This window comes from Hippoglossus hippoglossus, chromosome 12, assembly GCF_009819705.1.
Source record: "Hippoglossus hippoglossus isolate fHipHip1 chromosome 12, fHipHip1.pri, whole genome shotgun sequence".
Lineage (NCBI taxonomy): Eukaryota > Metazoa > Chordata > Actinopteri > Pleuronectiformes > Pleuronectidae > Hippoglossus > Hippoglossus hippoglossus.
The window spans coordinates 14,047,160-14,066,846 of record NC_047162.1 but is presented as its reverse complement, the minus strand read 5'-3'; the positions used below and the strand labels follow the sequence as shown (position 1 = coordinate 14,066,846).

Sequence of the window (19,687 nt, the reverse complement as noted above, 5' to 3'; positions counted from 1 at the left end):
TTCACATTATGTGTTATTTTGGTTCAGATTAAACTGAAAAGTCCGAAGGTCTGACCCAAACAGAGCAGATGTGAAAGATCCCTCAGAGTAGTCAGCACAGAGGCATGGTGGCTGTTTTCCTGAGCTCCCAGTCTTTATACTGGGCTAAGCAAACATTTGCGTTGGTCCAGCTTGTCAACAAATAGTCGAGCGCTATCAATCTTCTAATTGAACCATCAGCAAGAAACTGAGTATTTTGCTTGTTGAACATTGTCGAAACAATATTTGAAACCTTGTGTATTCTGTTATGTGGGATGTCCCTTCAACAGATCAGCGTCACATGACACCCTGGCAGCAGCCCTCTACCCCGGCCTGTGATAGTGTTTTGGAAAGACCCGTGTGTTGCCTTGGCAGCTTGAGCACCAGCTTTTCCCGGTGTGATTGTAATTTTTCCACCTGCAGCAGGAAAAAACGACCTGTCCCCTCCCAATCGCTGTTTCCATGTAACCATTTCCCAGCAGTGTGTGTGTGTGTGTGTGTGTGTGTTTCTCTCGTATGTATTCATGAGGAAGAGGAAGATGCTGATGTGTGAGCTGCATGAGGATGAGGAGGATGAGGCCACACATCAACAAGCGAGCAGCGGCGTTCAAAGAAAGAATGTGAGAGACAGACGGAGAGAGAAAGGCGACGTTAGAAGCGATGTCTGGGCCGAGATGAGGTCAGACGTGGACAGACTGAAGCTCAGTGTTTGACGACCACAGGCTACAGTGACCCATTAACTTAACCTGTGAAGCTCAGCCCCTCCCCCACTGGAAACTGCTGGCCATGCACACACACTCATGCTCAATAAGGACGGTTCAAAGATAAACATGAACACAATATCAGGCTAGTCTATTAGCAGGTCACACCAGTTATTGTGTATTAGTATTTTTATTAATCCTTAATTTGTTCATTAATCGGTTTTCTCTTGTTTTATTTGTAAAAAGCAGATACACCGAAGCTTTTTCAGCTTCTGGCTTTTGTGTGTTTTTGTTCCGTGGAGACATCAGTTCCCCAGAAGACTCTCGGTTTAGTCAGAGTCGGAGCTGTGGTGATTCATTTGGCATTTCACGCAGCCTCAGTTTATCTGCAGTTTATCATTATTATCCATGACTGTGGTTTTTCAGACTTAGAACTGTGCCCCCCCCCTCTCAACCAGGAGACAGTTAAGTACTAAAAATTGTTGTTTGCATGTTCAATATTTTCGGCCTAAAGGCTGCGTGTGGGCTTTAAAGGCACACACACACAGACACACACATCTCCAGTGTGTTTGTGGTGACAGCATTTTTCCAAAGCAGGGTGGTACGACGATTAGAGCAAGTTCTTGAATGAATCTTTGGAGGAGTTTTTAAACATGAGCTTGAGATGTTGCATTCCCTTATGGAGGTGGGGTCAGGAATAGAAATGAAAAAGAAAAGAAAAACACGCCTGGATGGCACCCACTCGTTTCCCACTTGTGTTTTTCACATTGATTCCCTGTATCTTTTATAGATCATACAGTTCTACTATCTGGGATCTAGGATGCAACAAAGAAAAGACTTAATAAATAAAAGTGTTAATATTAACACAAGGGTCTGAAAATACCAGAAAATCCAGCATATGTGCAAAATAACAGCAGCGTCACACGCTAAGAATAAAAATGAATGGAGAATGTGTAGTACTCTACTCAGTTTGGTTTACTGCAAGGTTTGGCATTGAGGGAGGACATTGTTTACACACACACACACACACACACACACACACACACACACACACACACACACACATGAAGAGAGCCCATGTTGGTCTTTGCCAGGCAGTTTGCCAACGGTCGGCGCGGGCACAGTGGGCAGCTCCCACCCACAGGCAGCAGCAAGTACACGGAGCAAGCGGTGGGTGGGCTGAAGGTCAGACGGGGCCCGGACACACTGGCATTGTTCTCTCTCTCTGTCTTTTTTGTCCCCCCCCTCACCCCCTGACCTGTGACTTTAGAAGCATATGTCTGTGTGTGTGATGGTGTCAACCAAATATGAATGAAATATGGATTTATGGATGCAATAGTGGCATAAGAGATTAAGTAGTGAAGTAGATGTCAGCTGAGCGTGTTTTAAAGTGAACTGGTGTGAACTGGACAGCGCTGGATGGTGTGTTTGTCTTCATCTCTGGCATGTTATTGGTCTGAGTCAGCACTGAGGAGGCCCGGCTCTTGTCTCTGTTGAATGTTGAAGTGGGAGGAGATGAGCAGAAAGTTCTTCTGTGACATGCAGAGATGTTTGATGTCTTCCCCTCAGCTGTTGCACACCAAATTCCCAGAACCGCTGACTGCACGCTCTCCTCCCAGTAGCTGAACTGTTCTACTCGTCATGTTTAGTGGAACTCACTGGTTGAACTTTGAACAAAATCGATTCTATCTGTTTCTCCCACCTCGACTTTTAATGAGCAGCCCTTGTAATCATAGTCAAGACCACTTTGTGACGGCAGAGCTGCTGTTTCCCCACAGAGACCGGGCCCGTCGCAGAAGCAGGTCAGAGTGCGGTTTGCCGAAAATTTCCCTTGAGGTGCTGCACTCGGATCTCAAATTATTCGAACCTTGACCCAGTTTGTTGTCGGCCTTTTCAAGTGCTTCCTCTCTTGTTGAGCGTTGTGTGAGGTTTTTTGCTTATGAATGCATGAACAAAGATGCAGGGGGGAAACTCATTTGGTGTGCCCCAGTTTCCAGAGCTGCATTAATTAGCGAAATTAATTCTGCAACACGTGACGAACTTCTGTGCATGCAGCCTCACTGTCATCCTGCCCAGCGTGTCAGGTTAAATCAGAATAAACTTAACACGAGTTGTGTTTTGCAAAAAATGTGAAACTACGTTCAGCGTCACCAAATATCTCACCTTTGTTAAAACTGAGAGCAGAACAGAAAGCTTCATAATAAGCATGAATTTGGTGATTTGCAAGTCGAGTAAAGTCTAAATGAGTAAACTGAACTTAATACAGATGCTGATCTATCGACACTAACTGATGGTTTGTTCCTCTCTTATCACAGATGGTCACTTCACCGGGACCCCTCCCTCATACGGTTACGATGCAGACCGCGCCGAGGAGCAGCGGCGGCACCACGACATCCTGCCGTACATCGATGACTCGCCGTCGTCTTCGCCGCACCTCAGCTCCAAGAGCCGCAGCAGCCGGGACACCCTCTCCTCGGGGTCGCTGGAGTCCTCCAAATCGGTCTGTATGCCATCCCACCATCCAATGTCTCATGTCAGTGTTGGAAAGATGCAGCAACTCAGCTGTTTAACACAAATTAAACCTGTGAACGACTTAAAATCAATATATTGTTTTATAAATGTCCCTAAATAATAATATAATATATTAATTTCACATTTCTATGGCTGGTATCACTATTCAGTGGCTTATACGTTGACCTCAATACAGTCCAGGAAGTATGCTAATCTATTCTTACAGCAATCCTACGCCATCAGAGGCTGTCAATTGATGAGAAATCAAATCTGCCATTAAAGAGGATTGATAAAGCACAATTTCTCCCGCCTTATAACCTCAGAACCAGTCATCCGGGGAAGAAACTCATCTCCCGTAAGAGTCTGGCTTTTTCTCATCCAGGGTATTAGGCAGAATTACCTATCACCTCCATCACCCCCGTCGCTGCCTTCATCCTCTTACCCTCCTTCCTTCGCTCTCTCTTGTCTGCAGAGGGACAAGCAGTGATCTATGACGTCTGGTACACACACGCACGGCTGCACACACATGCACATACACACTCACACACACACACACACACACACACACACACACACACACACACACACACACACAACCCCAGAGTCAGCAATGATGAGAATGGTTGTGAATGCTACAGCCAGGATCTATTTCACGCTACATATACGTATATGTATTATTTATACGTATGTATCCATCCATTTGTGTCCGCTTAGGCAAGATAGAAGGCTGTTCCAGATTTCCCTCTCCCCAGCCTCGATTTCCAGCTCCTCCTGGGGGATCCTAAAGCGTTCCCAGTCCAGATGGGATATGTAGTCCCTCCAGTGAGTTCTGGTTCTACCCCTGGGTCTTCTCCCACCTGGGCGTACCCAGTAAAATTCCAAAACTCGTCCTGATAAGATGCCTGAGCTACCTCACTTTGCCTCCAAAACTCCTCACTCTATCTCTACGGCTGAGCTCAGGCACCCATTTCAACTGCTTGTATTCACGCTCTCGTTCTGTAGGTCACCACCCAGAGCTCACGGCACAGCTCCCTCTTCACCATACCAGTGCGGCCCTTACATTTTTTTTTTTAAACGATAAATCACTCACATTTTCTTTTTATTTCTTCAATTTCCCAGTTGCCATCGTCGTTGACACATTATTTTCTGCCCCATAGACGTATTTGCAGGTAGCTGCTGAACGTGCTCCAGCCATATGTTGGCTTAGAATGGAGGGGTATCATGGGAGAATGTAATAAGCTAATACTGATCCTCTCCACTGTGCCCTTGGTGGAAGTAATCGCATCAGTGCTCACGAAGCGGTATCAGTTACTCAGCCCCCTCAGTCTCTGCTCTCTGTCTGAGCAGGAGAGCCAGCCAGCGCCTGTCAATCTGATTGATGGCTCGCATCTGCCAATAAACGATGAATCACTTGACTGCACCCCGACCTTTGACCTGTGAGCTCGGAACTCTCACTGATTTTAATTTCTTTGCATGCATGTAAACGCGCACACACACACACACACACACACACACACACACACACACACACACACACACGCACACACACACACACAGGATGTCATTTCTGCCTGAGGTTGCACAGCCAGTGTCTTATCTTGTGTTCACGCTTCTTTGTCTGAGCAGGATGATGAATTTGTTGAAGAGGATTTGCTGAGTAAACTCATGTTCAGAGGCAGAAACCTTGTGCAAACATCAGGCAGGAGTGTGTGTGTGTGTGTGTGTGTGTGTGTGTGTGTGTGTGTGTGTGTGTGTGTGTGTGTGTGTGTGTGTGTGTGTGTGTGTGTGTGTGTGTGTGTGTGTGTGTGTGTGTGTGTGTGAGAGAAAATGGAGTTACCGTCGTCCTTGATCTGCCCTTGGCCAGCCCCCTTATCAAACAGCGTCCCAGTCGGCGGCTCTAATTGATGAGTCAGAGGCCAGACGGGCTCTGATTGGCTTAGAGGGAGCTGACGGTTCTATGACGTCACTTTGATGAGTCATCGCCATCAGTGGGACGGCTGCTGATCTAATTTTCCTCAGCGGATCGTGTTCTCTCATAATAATCTGACTCCTTCCCGCACTGGAGGGGGGGGGGGGGGGGGGGGATTGGAAGTCAGCTACTGACGTATGAAGACTGTGATGTGATATGTTATTTTGAACAATCTGTCAAACACACTGACCACATCTTTCACCAAAAACAAGATTTTATAATCCTAGTACACTTTGAGACGTATGGTACTTGAAGGCCACTCAAGGACAAGCAGAGACCGTTGTATTTTTATCATCACCAAGTAGAAGAAGAGGAGAGAGAGGAGAAACAACGTGAAAACTAACTAGAACTTCCCTGTTGTGTTTTAGTGTGAAACTGGTTCTTTGGATAGTTCAGAGTTTCACAACCAATCACAGGAAGTTGAGACGACATTAAAAGTTAGAAAAAGAAGCAGAAGCAATTCGCAGGATTGCTTTTGGATTTGGCCTCGGATGATGTAATGTTGGAACAATGAGGATGTTCATTTCACTGGTAATAAAACTATGAGGATTTTACTGTGGCAATGATATCAATGAAGTGAACCGGGTCATTCATTTTCTCCTTTCAATTGGAAAGCCTTTTTTTTCGATGCAGTTTCCTCAAAAACATTAGTGAATGCAATAGACAAACCCCAACCCCCACATCCATATGATTCCCTTCACCCCCCCACCCTGTCCGACATCGCACATTAAGGCCACAACCAGAGGGAGGCAATTTCCTTTTCTACTAAGTCAGCACTAAACGTCCATCTGACCAACTTCACCGGATTAGGAGGCTCAGTGAGATGAAAATCTGCCTCGTTATAATCTATCACGTCTGTAATGAAGCTCCGGTGCTTGCACAGCATGCTGTCTTATAATTAAAAGCGTGGCGTGATGCAGCATCGCAAGCAATCCTATGTGGAGCACCTCAGCAGACACGGCTCCGTCAACATGCAAGAATCAGACACCCGGAGGAAACCTGGTTTTCTCCTCTAGCGCAGGATCATTCTGAAAAAGGCTCCTTTACTGTCATGTGGAGTTGGGAAGCGATCTCGTTAAATATTTCACAAAGCGACGGGGGGGGGCGGAGCAGGAGGCTAAACAGATTAGAATTCACAAACTCAACATTTAAAAGGGTTAATAAAGTGTGGAACAAGCTCACTTCCATCCCCTCCAACCTGAGAGGGGGAAGAAGAGACGGAGATGGAGAATAATGTTGTTATTCTATCTCTGCCTCCTGAGCAACAACGGCAGGCTTGTCCAATAAACACTGTTTGTATTGATCCCCGTGAACCTCCTGCAAACATCCTCCGCGCATAAACAAATCAGAAGCAAATCGGATACACTAAACTGTGTTCCTCCGCTGAGGGGCTTTGTTGACGCCGAATGGGGTTTAAATGTGAAATATTAGATTTTATTATGCGAGGACAGAGACTCACAAACCTAAATATACTTCGAGCAGGGAAATTGTGTTTTGTTTTAACTTTTTTGATGACGGAGAAACAAATGCAGACAGACAAGCCTTCAGTCTGATCCCAGAGAGGGGCTCATTAGTTGCCACGGCGATGAATAAAAGATGATATGTCTGGAGATGTGGGTCCTTCCTTGGGGAGTCGTCTGGGGGTCTGAGAGGATGAGTACACACTTTATGACTCCCGTATCCGCTCATACAGCTCAGTAACATGTGGCTGTTTCCTCCTTGTGTTTTTTTTTTTTCTTTTGTGATGCTTGAAATGGACGCTCGTGTGTCTCATGCACTTCTCGTGAGGGTCAAAGTCACACATGCGCATGCTGATACTTGTAGCTCAGGATTTTTCATTCATTCTTCATTCATTTACAAACATTCAGGGGGCTCCGTTTGCTGCCTGAGGCTTTTCTCTGTTAAAGTCAGCAGAGACAGACGGATTCAAAGCTGCTGCAATCCAACGTAATACATTTAAAAGCAATCATAAATCATAGAAATATGACTTATTTACTCCCAGTACCCTTTTATTTGCAAAGAGAAAACTTTGCTGCTCAGCCTGGACATAATACGCAAACCAAAGCTTTTTTTTTAGGGGGGGAAACTGATGTTATATACAGCGCAGATCCCTACAATCATCTGTGTGATGCATAATACATGTGTGTCACAATCAATCCCTTCATCCTTCACGTATGAAAGAAAAAGACAGAGGGAGAAAGAAAGAAAATGCAAATAGTTTATGTCTCTCAGTGAAGGAAACTATTTAAGATGAGGAAAGATAAAGAGGAGAATCTGCAAATCCCATTCCACTTGTCGTCTATGTCTGATTTCTTTAAATTTGTATTAATAAATCAAGTAATCTCTCGTTTTTAATGCAAATAAACTGTTATTATCTTTGGCTGAGATCGTGAGAAAAAACTAGAGCCGACTGCAGCATCTTTGAATTATGTTCACGTCCCTCTTTACATGATTCTATTACGCAACCTGGTCCAAGCAGCACAGAGCTGCCGTCATAAAGGATTGATGGTTATTAAACTGTAATCACAACGTGTACAGTTTGAGTGCCATTTTTAATTGTTCACAATATCTTCAGTCGAGTCGCTGAAATTAAATCTGAATTTATGACGTGCCGGGCTCGTGTGAGGCTTTTAAATCATGTTTTTTGGCCAACAGGTTATTTAGTCGTTTGGCCCCGTGCAAACACTGAGGCCGTAAAAAACCCTGGACTGGGTTTCATAATCCTCGGGGCCAGAATCTGCTTATGCAGTGGCCATGGAAACATTAACCTTCTCTCACTTAAATAAATGCATAAACCCACAGGCATCCAGCCCGTAAAAGGACTGTACATCTCTTTATGATATGTATTTATAAAATGCTTGAACTCTGCAGAGTCCGGAGTCTCAAACATGATGATTCTCTACTTTTATTCTTTGTTATTGAAGTAAATTATATTATAAAACAAGCAATTTGATGACATCACCTTTGGTTCAAGGGAATTGTGATTAGAATTTTTCACTTTTTGGGGCATTTTAAGACTGAACTGAGCTTTTAATCTGAAAAATAAACAGAAAGTTTTCCGTCTGACCTTTATCACATCGCCTTTGTTTTACTCCATCTCGATTCCAGACAGTCAAACACAGACTGAATGAAGCCTCGCCCTCTAACTCTTCTTCATGTCTGCCCTCTTTCCACTCTTTATCCTCTCTTAATTATCCTGTATCTAATTTAAGTCTCCATCTTTTCCTCTCCTCCTCCTCCTCACCCTTCCTCCCTCATTTTCCTTCTCTCTTTCCTCCTCCTCATGGCCTGAGGGGCCGGATGCTTCCGCGTACCAACCTGGACTCGGTGTGTGTCAGTGTACGAGTGTGTGTGTGCGCCCTCGCTTGGCACTTCCACATTCTCTCAGACACACACACACACATATTTATAAGTCAACCCTGTTCCCACGGGAGACCCTGCCTGTTTGAGTTATTTCAGAGTTGGTGGTTAAACAAGACAGCCCGAGGAATCTCTGTCTGTCTCTCTGTTTTCTTTCATGTCCGCACTCCTCCGTGAGCTTTGACTGGGCTGAGGGGAGGAAACCGGGGAGGATGACTAGCAGGTGCAATTGTTGCCGTTTGATTTTCCAGACTGCAGCGCTCGCAAACGGAAAACCTGCGGGAGTTTCAAGCTCAGCTAAAAACCAGGAGCCCTTTAAGTCGTATTAGAGGTTCTTAAAATGAGCAGATTTAAGGGATAATACGATGCTTTGAATGTTCTTCATGCCGTGTTCCAGTGTGAAAACAGTTAACAAATGTAAGTTACAAATGTTTCTGGATGTTGTTCTAACTCGATGTTTTTCTTTCTGTGTGTTTGTTGCAGACTGAATGTGACCTGGAAAAAGGTTTGGAGATGAGGAAGTGGGTCCTGTCTGGGATCTTGAACACAGAGGAATCATACCTCAGTCACCTGGAGGCTCTGCTGCTGGTGAGAACACACACAAGCTGCTCTTTTACAGACATTCAATGTGAGAACGCAAATTTCCGAGTCGGTTTGTCCAGACATTTTCTGGAACTTTTCCTGCCTGGGGTAAGATCTCTGGAAAAAGATAAAGCAGGAAACTCAAATTCAGATTTCCGCTGCAGAATTCGTGACCCCTTCACACTCTACTCAGGCACCACCCCTCACCATGAATGTTCTGGACATTTTCATCTAACCTGAACAATTTCCTGCTGCGTTTTTCATCGATAAAAAGCAAAGTCAGGAAAATGTCCAGATCCAATTTTACAAACATTGTCCAGAGTTCATGTCTGAAATTGATGATGGTTCAATGGTAGATCCTTCACTGGTTTGTCTTTGGTGCCACTAGTCACATCTGGAAATATAATATTAGTAGATGCTTCTTTTTTTGTTTTGTTGGCACAAAATAGTCAAATAAACGAACTGCAGAGAAAAAGACACATTCTAAGATTATGTTTCAAATCCTTCCCTAAAAATGAGACCATGTAATGTTTCCCTAACAGCAGCCTCTGTGGCCACAAGTGGAAATAAAGGCTAATGGCCCGTTTAATGTCCCTTTATTTCTTGACTCAGTTGCTTTGTAGATGCTGTCATCGTTATCTATCTTCTGGCAACGGATTAAATGACTGGGTGTGATAATCATAGTTTCATGGCAAACAAATTTACTGTTGTGATTCTCTCACTAACAGAAACACAACTTAGAATAAACGCTAATATTTTAAATGTCTGCTTAAAGGCAACATGCTCACCACTGCAACTTCTTTTTGCTTTTGTGATAGAATCGTTATTCTGTACTTGAAGCCTGAGTCATTCTGTAAAGTTTTGTCCAATTTACATGTACTTAAAGTTCACCCACACATGCACTGTATGAAAAGAGCCTGTGTCACACCTGCCGTCTCTACTGTGTGTTCTTCCCCAGCCCATGAAGCCGCTGAAGGCTGCAGCCACGACGTCGCAGCCCGTCCTCACCGTGGCCCAGATAGAAACCATCTTCTTCAAAGTGCCTGAGCTGTACGAGATCCACAAGGAGTTCTACGACGGACTCCTGCCCCGCGTGCAGCAGTGGAGCCACCACCAGAGAGTTGGGGACCTCTTCCAGAAACTGGTGAGGGGGGGAACAGAAAGAGATTTGGGGTTCGGTTTCGGGACATTTGAGGTTGTGGTGTGCGTTTGTGTGACGTCAGCCCTGTTAAAAGTAACAAGGGGACAATCAAAAACCTTACATATGGATGCAGAGCCAAAACAAACTCTTAGATCGGCATTATTCACATTAATGTCATTTCTAGAATCAGGAGGCCTTCCATCAGCTGCAAATTCAATAAACCAATAAAAAAATGTCGATTAGATTTTTGTAGTGATTCTTTTCCTTTATCATGTTAAATCCGGACAAATTAAATCTGAATTGTCCTTCTCTTCCCATTTCCTCCTCTCTTTCTCTCTCTCTCTCTTTTCCCTTCTGGTCGTTTCTGCCAAACACGTCCGAGCCAAACGTACACTGGGTCTATTTAATCATTTTCACAATGGGTCAATTAACCCACAATGAATCATTTGTTAGTTCCGTCCTAAATATTCTCCCCCTCTCTCCCGCCAGCGTCTCCTTCACTCTCCCTCTCTCTCTTTTCTGTCTCTTTCCCCCTCAGATTCACATGTGCTCGAACACACACACACACACACACACACACACACACACACACACACACACACACACACATCCACACACATAGAGGGAGGTGCATGCATGTTTCACAATGCCGCCTTTCTGAGTCCATCACTCCACTGTGTGCTTTGTGTCTCAAAGAAGCTGCTATAAATAGGAGCCTCTCTCTTTCACTCTCTCTCTCTTAGTAACGTATCCCATCAGCCTTTTCTTCCCTGGGGACTCACCTTGCAGTCCAGCGGGCACAATATCCATTTTTTTTTTTAAACAAATACTTTATTTAGATGCTCGTTTATATATTATCTTTCTAAAAACTGCTCCTCGGTCACAATAAAACGACTCTCGGTTCCCGGAAAAACGATTTCATGGTTCTAATATGGGTGATGAATAAATAGTGAGCAGAGTGGCTGTGGTCTGTGAACAGTGCATGAGAGCTATTGTTGCTGGAGCTTTATTTAGGAGATGGAGGGAATATCCGCTTCGTCTGGTGCTCGTGTGATCGTACGAGAGCCCATTTCCTTTGTCTGCTTTTAACCATTACGTCAGCCTGACAGAGACATGCTTTTTTTTACGTGCTGTATTTACACTTTTTCTATCGGTATCAACAATCTGGCTGTGATTGTCACTCTGCACACACACACACACACAAACACACACAAACACACTAGTGCATCCCACAGTTTCTGTCCCATTTCTTCCCTCCAGACAGTAGCTAATAAAAGTCCAGATGAGAAGACGCTGAACCTACAAAAAAAACAGAGATGTAAAATGCTACACGTCAGTCGTTCTTTTAGGAGGTGGAGAAGGAGGGAGGAAGAGCTTAGATGGGAGCAGAGGAGGAGATACGGGCAAATAATGGAGGGGGGGTGGAGGATGAGAGGGTATCCGAGTAGATTTCGGCTGCTGCGACTCTGATAGAGCCGTCTCGCCGTGACGCTGAAGTCTGCGAGAGGAAGCAGACGAGTTTTTTAGGAATCGTGAGACATCAGAGCAGGAGACGAGAGAGAGAAAAGAGGAAGAGGCAAAGCGCCGGTGACGGGTTATGAGCGTGCGTGTGGGGGAGAAGTGTTTGAAGGCTGGAAATTGTGCTAAATCACACTTGTGCTCCTGCTGCTCCTAAACACTTCGTGCACAACGAAGAGGTGAAGGTTTTACACCACAAAGACAGACGGAGATAAACTGACTGTTGCTCTGCAGAGATTGACGACCAAAGATGCTCGTGGATTTGTGGAGGAAGAAGAAAACCTCTTGATCCTTTGTTTGGCCTCACAACCATTTGTGCTGTATGTACAGAGTGTGTGTGTGTGTGTGTGTGTGTGTGTGTGTTGGAGGAAATACGAGTACTTGGATTATCTGTGTTCCGAAGCTTTAACATCAATGATCAGGAGAAAACACAGTGTATAAATCCAAGGTTGGACTCACACCACACCACATACCACACTACCAAGGCACATTTTGGATAGAGATGCCTTCAATTACTGCCGAAAATGCCGGGTCGGACATTGGCGAGTATGCAATTCTATCTATCGATCCAATACCAGGTCTCTAAAGTATTTTAGAAATAATTTTCTTTTTCCAGAAACTACTTCTTTCTCTTTGCTGCATTATGGCAATATTTCACGCTGGAAAGTCCCACAAGTAAAATGGCTACGTGTACTGTATGCAAGATTTCCGTTAGGAGGGGTGTTGTATATTTCTAGTTTTATCTACATGTGGGCTTTTTCCGGTATGATATGGTATGTATGTTTTTCAAAGGGTTCAACCTGAGCCAGGCGATACAACCATGATAGCCATGCAGGGTTAGTAACATACGCTCAGTTGTTCCATGTATCAGAACCTCTCCAATTCTGGATCTGTAACTCCTGGTTTTAGCTTCACCGTCTCTTTCTTTGCTTTCCAGGCAAAAACTTCATAATGTATTTGCCACGTATTTGAGAATGAATATCTGCCTGCGCTCTCTTACAAGCCAAGCGGCTAAATTCAATCTCCAGCCGTGGTCCGTCATGAGGCTGCTCTTCTTAATGTTGTTTTCCACACGGAGTCTCACTACAAGACAAATCCCCAACTGAGAAATCCAAGCACCCAGACACGTTCTTTCATCACCTAAAGCCATTTTTTTCTGCTCTCACACACTGCAGCCGCAGCCGAACGCTCGGTAAAGCCTTCACGCCGTCTCGTGCCGCTCGGTGGATGCGGCTGGCAGACGCGCTCTCACACAGTCGAACTGTCACGCTCTGAATGGTGCAGATTGTGTGGCCCAGGGCGGGACACAGGATTGTGAAAATTGCTCCACTCCTCTTTTTTTCCACCACTTTCCCTCTTCCTGGATGTACTTGATTTATACAGAACGCCACAGATCCATTTTGGGACGATTTTGATGCATGAAACTCAAAAGCCAATATTTTAAGGTACAAGTTTCTGCTGTTTGTGTCTTTCTTTTTTCAGATGTACAACACCCACACATAGACAAACTGCCGGCAGTAACACAATAAGTGCAAATGTTGTTTAGAAATCTTGTGACTTCACATCAGGTCATGTTAGGAAGGTTAGGGTCCGCCTCAAAATAGTCCAGAAAAGAATGAATGAGCACAGTTGTAGATAGTTATAGTCATTGTTTTATGGATGTGTGTCATTAATGATAATAACAACAATGATATATTATTAATATTAATAGTAGAGAACATTTTTAAAAAGCAAGGTTTAAAGTGAGGTAACGAGGCAAGGCAAAGAAATTCTGCAATAATTAGAGCAATAGAATTTTCAAACATAAATAGACATGATGCTGAACTTTATCAATGAGTTTTAAAAAATGAGTTTAAAAAAGATTTTACATAAAATATTAATTTACACATTTAAATTCACTAGATCCATATTTTCATTGGATCTGCATGAAATTTGAACACAATCATAGACATGCCCGATTTTTTTTCCCTTCAAGTCTCAATAATCACCAAACATGTAGGAAAACCCCCCGTCTTGTTCAGCAAAGTTGAAAAAAAAATCCTGGATCCGCACCAAAACACAGAAGGGCTTTTCTAGGGTCATGCCCAGCCTCTCCACAAAATGGGATGGAAATCTGTTTAGTAGTTTTTGAGGAATTCCTGCAAACAAACCAATAAACGTCCACGGAAACACAATCTCCTCGTCTGTGGGGTAATGATGGACTGAATTCCTGAGCTCCGCCAAAAAAATGATAACTTCACACTGGCCCATGTTTACCCTAAAAGGTCTGACGTGTTATTAGTAAGGTCACAAAGAGCTTTAAAGCTAGTAATTCAACACACTTGTGTATCCGCTACACTCAGGTGAGAGTTTCGGAGCTATATCCCTTTCAGAGGTCCGGGTGAAACTCGACATTACACACAAAGCCCACGTCTCCGCTGCAGCCTCTCGTCCTCTGGCTTTTGTTCAGGAGAATTGACTGTCCTTTTGTTTGCCGTGGAGATGGATCGCAGCGCTGGCAGGCAGCGTTTGCTGGAATCTTACTCACCCGTGCAGCTTTCCAAACGTGCTTTCATAGCCTCTGTTTCACCGATCATTAATTACTCACCCCGGCACAGTGCAGGTCCCCCTTGGTTGCCAAGGCGACGGGCCCAGCCTGCGAAGGGTACCAAGGTTCCTGTGCTGTTGTTGTTGTTACAGTGATGTGTGTTGTGCTTCTGCTGGTGGTGTCGTCACAGTTCCCCAGACGCAGCTGACTGGACTGAATCTTCTTTTCCATTATATAATATCATGGATTATTCATCTCGTATTGAAATTTTGGATTTTCTTATAGTTTGAGCTTCATATTGTCGATAGTAAAGATTTGTCTTGTGCGGTGTCAAATATTTCAGATGCAACAGTTCAGAAAACAACAAAACGTGCTCTTTTATTTTTTAACCGGACATCAGTCAAGGGTTGAATTTACTGTCAAACCTCTTAACACTTGCTGACTGTTCTTTAAATTAACATCATGTCTCTGTTTCCCTTTCTCTCTCTCCATCAGGCCAGCCAACTCGGAGTTTACCGAGCGTTCGTGGACAACTACGAGCTGGCCGTGGAGACGGCGGAGAAGTGCTGCCAGGCGAACACACAGTTTGCAGAAATCTCCGAGGTAAGTAGGGGGGAGGGAGAATAACAGAGCAGCGGTGCCAAGCGGTGATAGTGACGTGTGTGTTTAATGAAAGCGATACCGTGAATGCGGGTGAAGGCATTAGACAGAAAGTTAACGGTTCGGTGTTGTTGCAAAGTTGTCGCTGTGATCTCTTGAGTTATGGGATCACTTTAGCACCGTGTTAAATCAGTCAGTCAGACACTTAACCCCTGCATACCAGCAAATTATCCAATCCACTTTCTCCAGGGTTTCTTCTCTCTTTGATGTATGAAGCAATGCTGTGTCTAATGTAGATAAAAGTAAAGTAAAGTTCACTTTAACATTCATCACAGGAGAATATTTCAGCCAAATTTACTCTGAAATGTTGTTTAAAAGTATTTGATAGTTGTGCACACTCAGTTCATAAGAGAAACACAGTGTTACCTAAGCGTTATATATATATTATATAAGTATATAGGAACAGTTTCAGAGTCGTGTTGTATAGAGAGAGTCTCTTACGGCTCTTTTTACTCTGTACCTGATGTACTGTACTTTCAAAACGCTCTCCCATTATTCACCCACGCAGCTTTTATCATCTCACTGCATTTAAATTCGAATGCTCTGCTCAATATTTCTGCACAAACGTAGCCAGAGGCAATTGTGTGTGTGTGTGTGTGTGTGTGTGTGTGTGTGTGTGTGTGTGTGTGTGTGTGTGTGTGTGTGTGTGTGTGTGTGTGTGTGTGTGTGTGTGTGTGTGTGTGTGTGTGTGTGTGTGTGTGTGTGTGTTATTATTATTTATCTGCTACACATGCTTTTACATCCAGAAAATGGTACAATACTGAGGATGGTGGTTGGTATTTTTCTGTCTCAGCTTCATACTCACGTCCGACCAGGAGAATGTGAGCTCAGTATTGCATCAGTCAGTGTATTGGTACATACACAGACTGTAGACGAGCCGTGACGGCTTAATAAACTTATCTTTTCCTCAAACACAAGTCTGCAAGAGCTGCCGTGGCTCGGAACAATTTCTTGTATCGTGGACAAACTCTTATTCTCATGCCTCAAATCGAGTTTTGGATGCTGATATAACAAAACTGGCCCTGGTTTAAACTGGTTATCGACCTTCTCACTGGTGTTGTATTCAACTGGGAAAACACAAACTGTATCTTCTATGAAAATGAGTTCAGATTCTTCCTTTTAGAAATATTCTTACAGCTGTAACTCCATGTGTGGAGCTTATTTGAACTATAAAATGCACATTAAAGTTGCAAATGTTCACCTCTTTATTAATTTAGCTCAGTGGGATAAAAATAAAATTCTGTTGTAGCAAGAGTGTGACGACCAAGTCTTTGGGCTCTTGTGCCGTTTCTCCCCCAACGTTTTCAAGCATGTGGCACATCTCTGATACATCATCCATCTTCGTCTATGTTTTATGAGGGCTACCGGTTAGAGTCGACGCTGGGGTCCACACACAGGATGGGGAATTCATCATGGACGCTTGTTAATGGTCTAAGTAATGATGCATGACTCTGAACCATCTGAGCAAGATGGTGGACGTGGGGGGAAAGCTGCTGAGGATGGCGTAATTAGTTTAAAAGTGGGCGACCTCATAGCTCCAGCAAAGATAATAACCTGGCCATATTTTAACTGTACCGAACGGGTTTTAATGATGGTTTATAAAAAGGTTTTTTCTATCTCTTTTGTCTCCAAACAGAACCTGAAGGTGAGGAGCCCCAAAGACTGCAAGGACCAGACGGGCAAGAACTCACTAGAGGGTCAGTCACTGTGTTAGGTTTTACTTCTGCCAACATTCAAATATCATGTAAAGTAAAATATGTATGTATATATAAATCTGTGATATAAAATGTTTTGTCTGATTTCTCTTCTTTCTATTCTACAGCTTTACTATATAAACCAGTGGACAGAGTAACACGTAGCACATTGGTACTTCATGTAAGTAAGAGGGCTCCTTTATATTGTTAGTCCATAAAACCCTGTTGTGTTTTATGATTTCTCTCAGAAATTGACCTTAGAAGGAATGACACAGGTTTCCATCTCCAAAAAATAGACAGTACCCACCGAATAAATATAATTTCAATGCTGAATTTGATAAGAAACAGTCAGATTATAGACCAGAAATGGCTTTTTGTAAAGCCTCCATGGGATGTGAGCATTTGTTTGTTCCAAGTTTCATGTGTTTCATGCAAAATAAAGACTCAACTTTATTTTTCCAAAGTCTTATTTTTGATTGTTCTACCTCCTGTGTGAACTTCTTGTTTCAGTCTCAGTTTTTTGTTTTAGTGAAGATGGAAAAACATCTGTCTTCATACTCTCCTTGGCCATTTATTGCTCCAACCCAGGGCTTAGTTTATTGCATTTATGAAAAAGTAATAACCTGTGTGTTCTGTTTTCAGACCTGACATCACAGGTCTGAAACCTCTTACAGCTCAGTGAGAGGGTGACCGAACCGTTTGTGCATCAAAGGACTTTAATGGAATAAAAAGGACAAACATGCTTGAATGACCAACAGTTTAATGTCCCATGCTGTAACTTTTTAGTTGCACATACATACACCCAGGCATGTGTGATTTTAGCTTAATGTGCTTGCTTTTGAGAGTTAATACTTCTTCCTCACTCCTGTACTTGCAGGACTTACTCAAACACACGCCCACGAGCCACCCGGACCACGCTCTGCTGCAGGACGCTCTGCGCATCTCCCAGAACTTCTTGTCCAGCATCAACGAGGAGACGACGCCCCGGCGCCAGTCTATGACCGTCAAGAAGGGAGAGGTGAGATTTACAAAACAGAACAAGAACCACTTTGCAGGGGACATAATATGTGACTCTCCATAAAGAATTAGTTCCAGTTCTAGTTTCTGAGAGACCTGATTGGAGAAATGTGCACTAGAGGTAAATTTGTGTTTTTTCCTGTTTTGGTTAATGGATGGTTTAAGTGTCTTATTACATAATTTGTTGCATCTTGAAAAGTGTTTATTTTATCTGTGGGCAGGACAGTTGTCTATCATCTCGGTAACATGCTACATAAAAAACATACAACCTTACATCACAAAAACCAAACTCTACAACTTTAATGAATTTGGTCTCACTGGCTATAAAGGAAACGGATAGGTTGTGGTTAGTCCACTAACCAGACGGTTGGCGGTTCAACGCCCAGCTTCTCCAGTCTGAATGCTTAATGCCTAAGGGCAAGACATTCTACCCCCAAATTGCCCCTGACCACTGTGCCAGGAATGTGTGAATTATTGGGCAGCTGTGGCTCAGGAGGTGGAGCGGGTTGTCCACCAACTAGAGGTTTCAATACCAGTCTCCCCCCATATTGCGTGCCAAAGTGTCCTTGGGCAAGATACTGAACCCGAGATTGCTCGGGCTGCACATAGATGCACCGTGTGTGTGCGTGTGTGTGTGTGAATGGCAAAACATAAAAATGGCTAAATTCTAAATTAATGGGTGAATGTAACTAAAATGGTCGATAATCCCCAAAAAATTTAAATCTGCGATTTAAATCCAGTGTATTTACGAAAAGTCGAATATTACAATGCTCATTATAACATAAACAACAAAAAATATCCCCCCCGTGATTCTACAGACAGTTGATGCTTAGCATGTAGATCATATTGGTTCATATTGTTTCATCAGTTTAGGTCTCACTGAGCATGATGATGTCATGACCCCGCCCTCTAAAAAGACCTTGAAGTCACCGTGAGATGAGAGTGCGACGCGGGGGGGGGCCACCAATCTGCAGCCTAAAGCAGAGCCCATGCCCTTATATGGTTATACAAGGGTTGCGTAGTTGAGGGCGATTCTCTGTTTGCACTGCGTCTCTCTCGTGGCCCCCCCGTCGCTCCATCTCCCCGAGTGCAAACACACACACGCACACACACACCCTACCCCCCACTGTCTCTCTCACCCCCGGAGATGACTTGACGCACATGAGTGGATGCGTCTTGATTGATAGCTTGCGTGACACTGCCGTACATAATGCCTTGTAATGAGCCACCGGTCCGCTCTGACTGGCAGATTCCGTGTTAATTATTCATAAACGGAGGGCAGGAGCGAGCGAGCGTAAAGGCTCCGTCAGCTCCACCCTCTGCTCACCGGGGGGTCATTACCGCACCCATACACACACACACACACACACACACACACACACACACACACACACACACACACAACTGTTCTTGTACTTCTATCTTAGCGAGGACACTCACAGGTATAATGCATTTGCCAGACCCTTACCCTGACCTCAACCATCAAGACTAAATGCGATCCCTAATTCTAACCCCAACCTAAACCTAATTCTAACCCTAACCCTAAAGCCAAGTCTTGAAAAATTGACAACCTGCCAAAATCTCCTCCATCCGTAACGGTCTATGCTCAAAATAGTCCTCACAAATATTTAAGTACAAGTACACACACACACACACACACATGCCTTCTATCCCCGCAGGCCCCACTTCCATCCCAGTCTGGCCAGACCTCCACACCAGTCATCAAATATTTATGATGGATACATGAAAGCAGCACATGGAAATCAATGGGGCTCATTATATCGTACCTCTCCATAGACAGGAGTGTATAATATGCCCCGGGTTTTTGTCTGCGTTTCACCGACTGAGCTGCAACATGTTAGACGCTTGAAAGGACAACAGTCATTACCTGGAGAAGAAGAGAAGCTCGTGTTGTGTATCCAACGGTGAGGAAGACGCTTAACGACACCTAGTAGAGCACATCGCTGTTTAAAAACCTATAATTACGCA

At 43.9% G+C, this 19,687-nt stretch overlaps 1 protein-coding gene across 2 annotated transcripts in view; it reads left to right on the top strand.

Moving 5' to 3' along the window:
- bcr (BCR activator of RhoGEF and GTPase) overlaps positions 1-19,687 on the top strand; it is an 81,036-nt gene that overhangs the window by 42,051 nt on the left and 19,298 nt on the right. For both annotated transcript variants that reach the window (XM_034603010.1, XM_034603011.1), the window contains exons 2-8: positions 3,035-3,219; positions 9,043-9,147; positions 10,100-10,285; positions 14,823-14,930; positions 16,624-16,684; positions 16,810-16,862; positions 17,559-17,699. In XM_034603010.1, the coding sequence (XP_034458901.1) occupies positions 3,035-3,219; positions 9,043-9,147; positions 10,100-10,285; positions 14,823-14,930; positions 16,624-16,684; positions 16,810-16,862; positions 17,559-17,699 (839 nt within the window). The remainder of the gene's footprint in view (positions 1-3,034; positions 3,220-9,042; positions 9,148-10,099; positions 10,286-14,822; positions 14,931-16,623; positions 16,685-16,809; positions 16,863-17,558; positions 17,700-19,687) is intronic.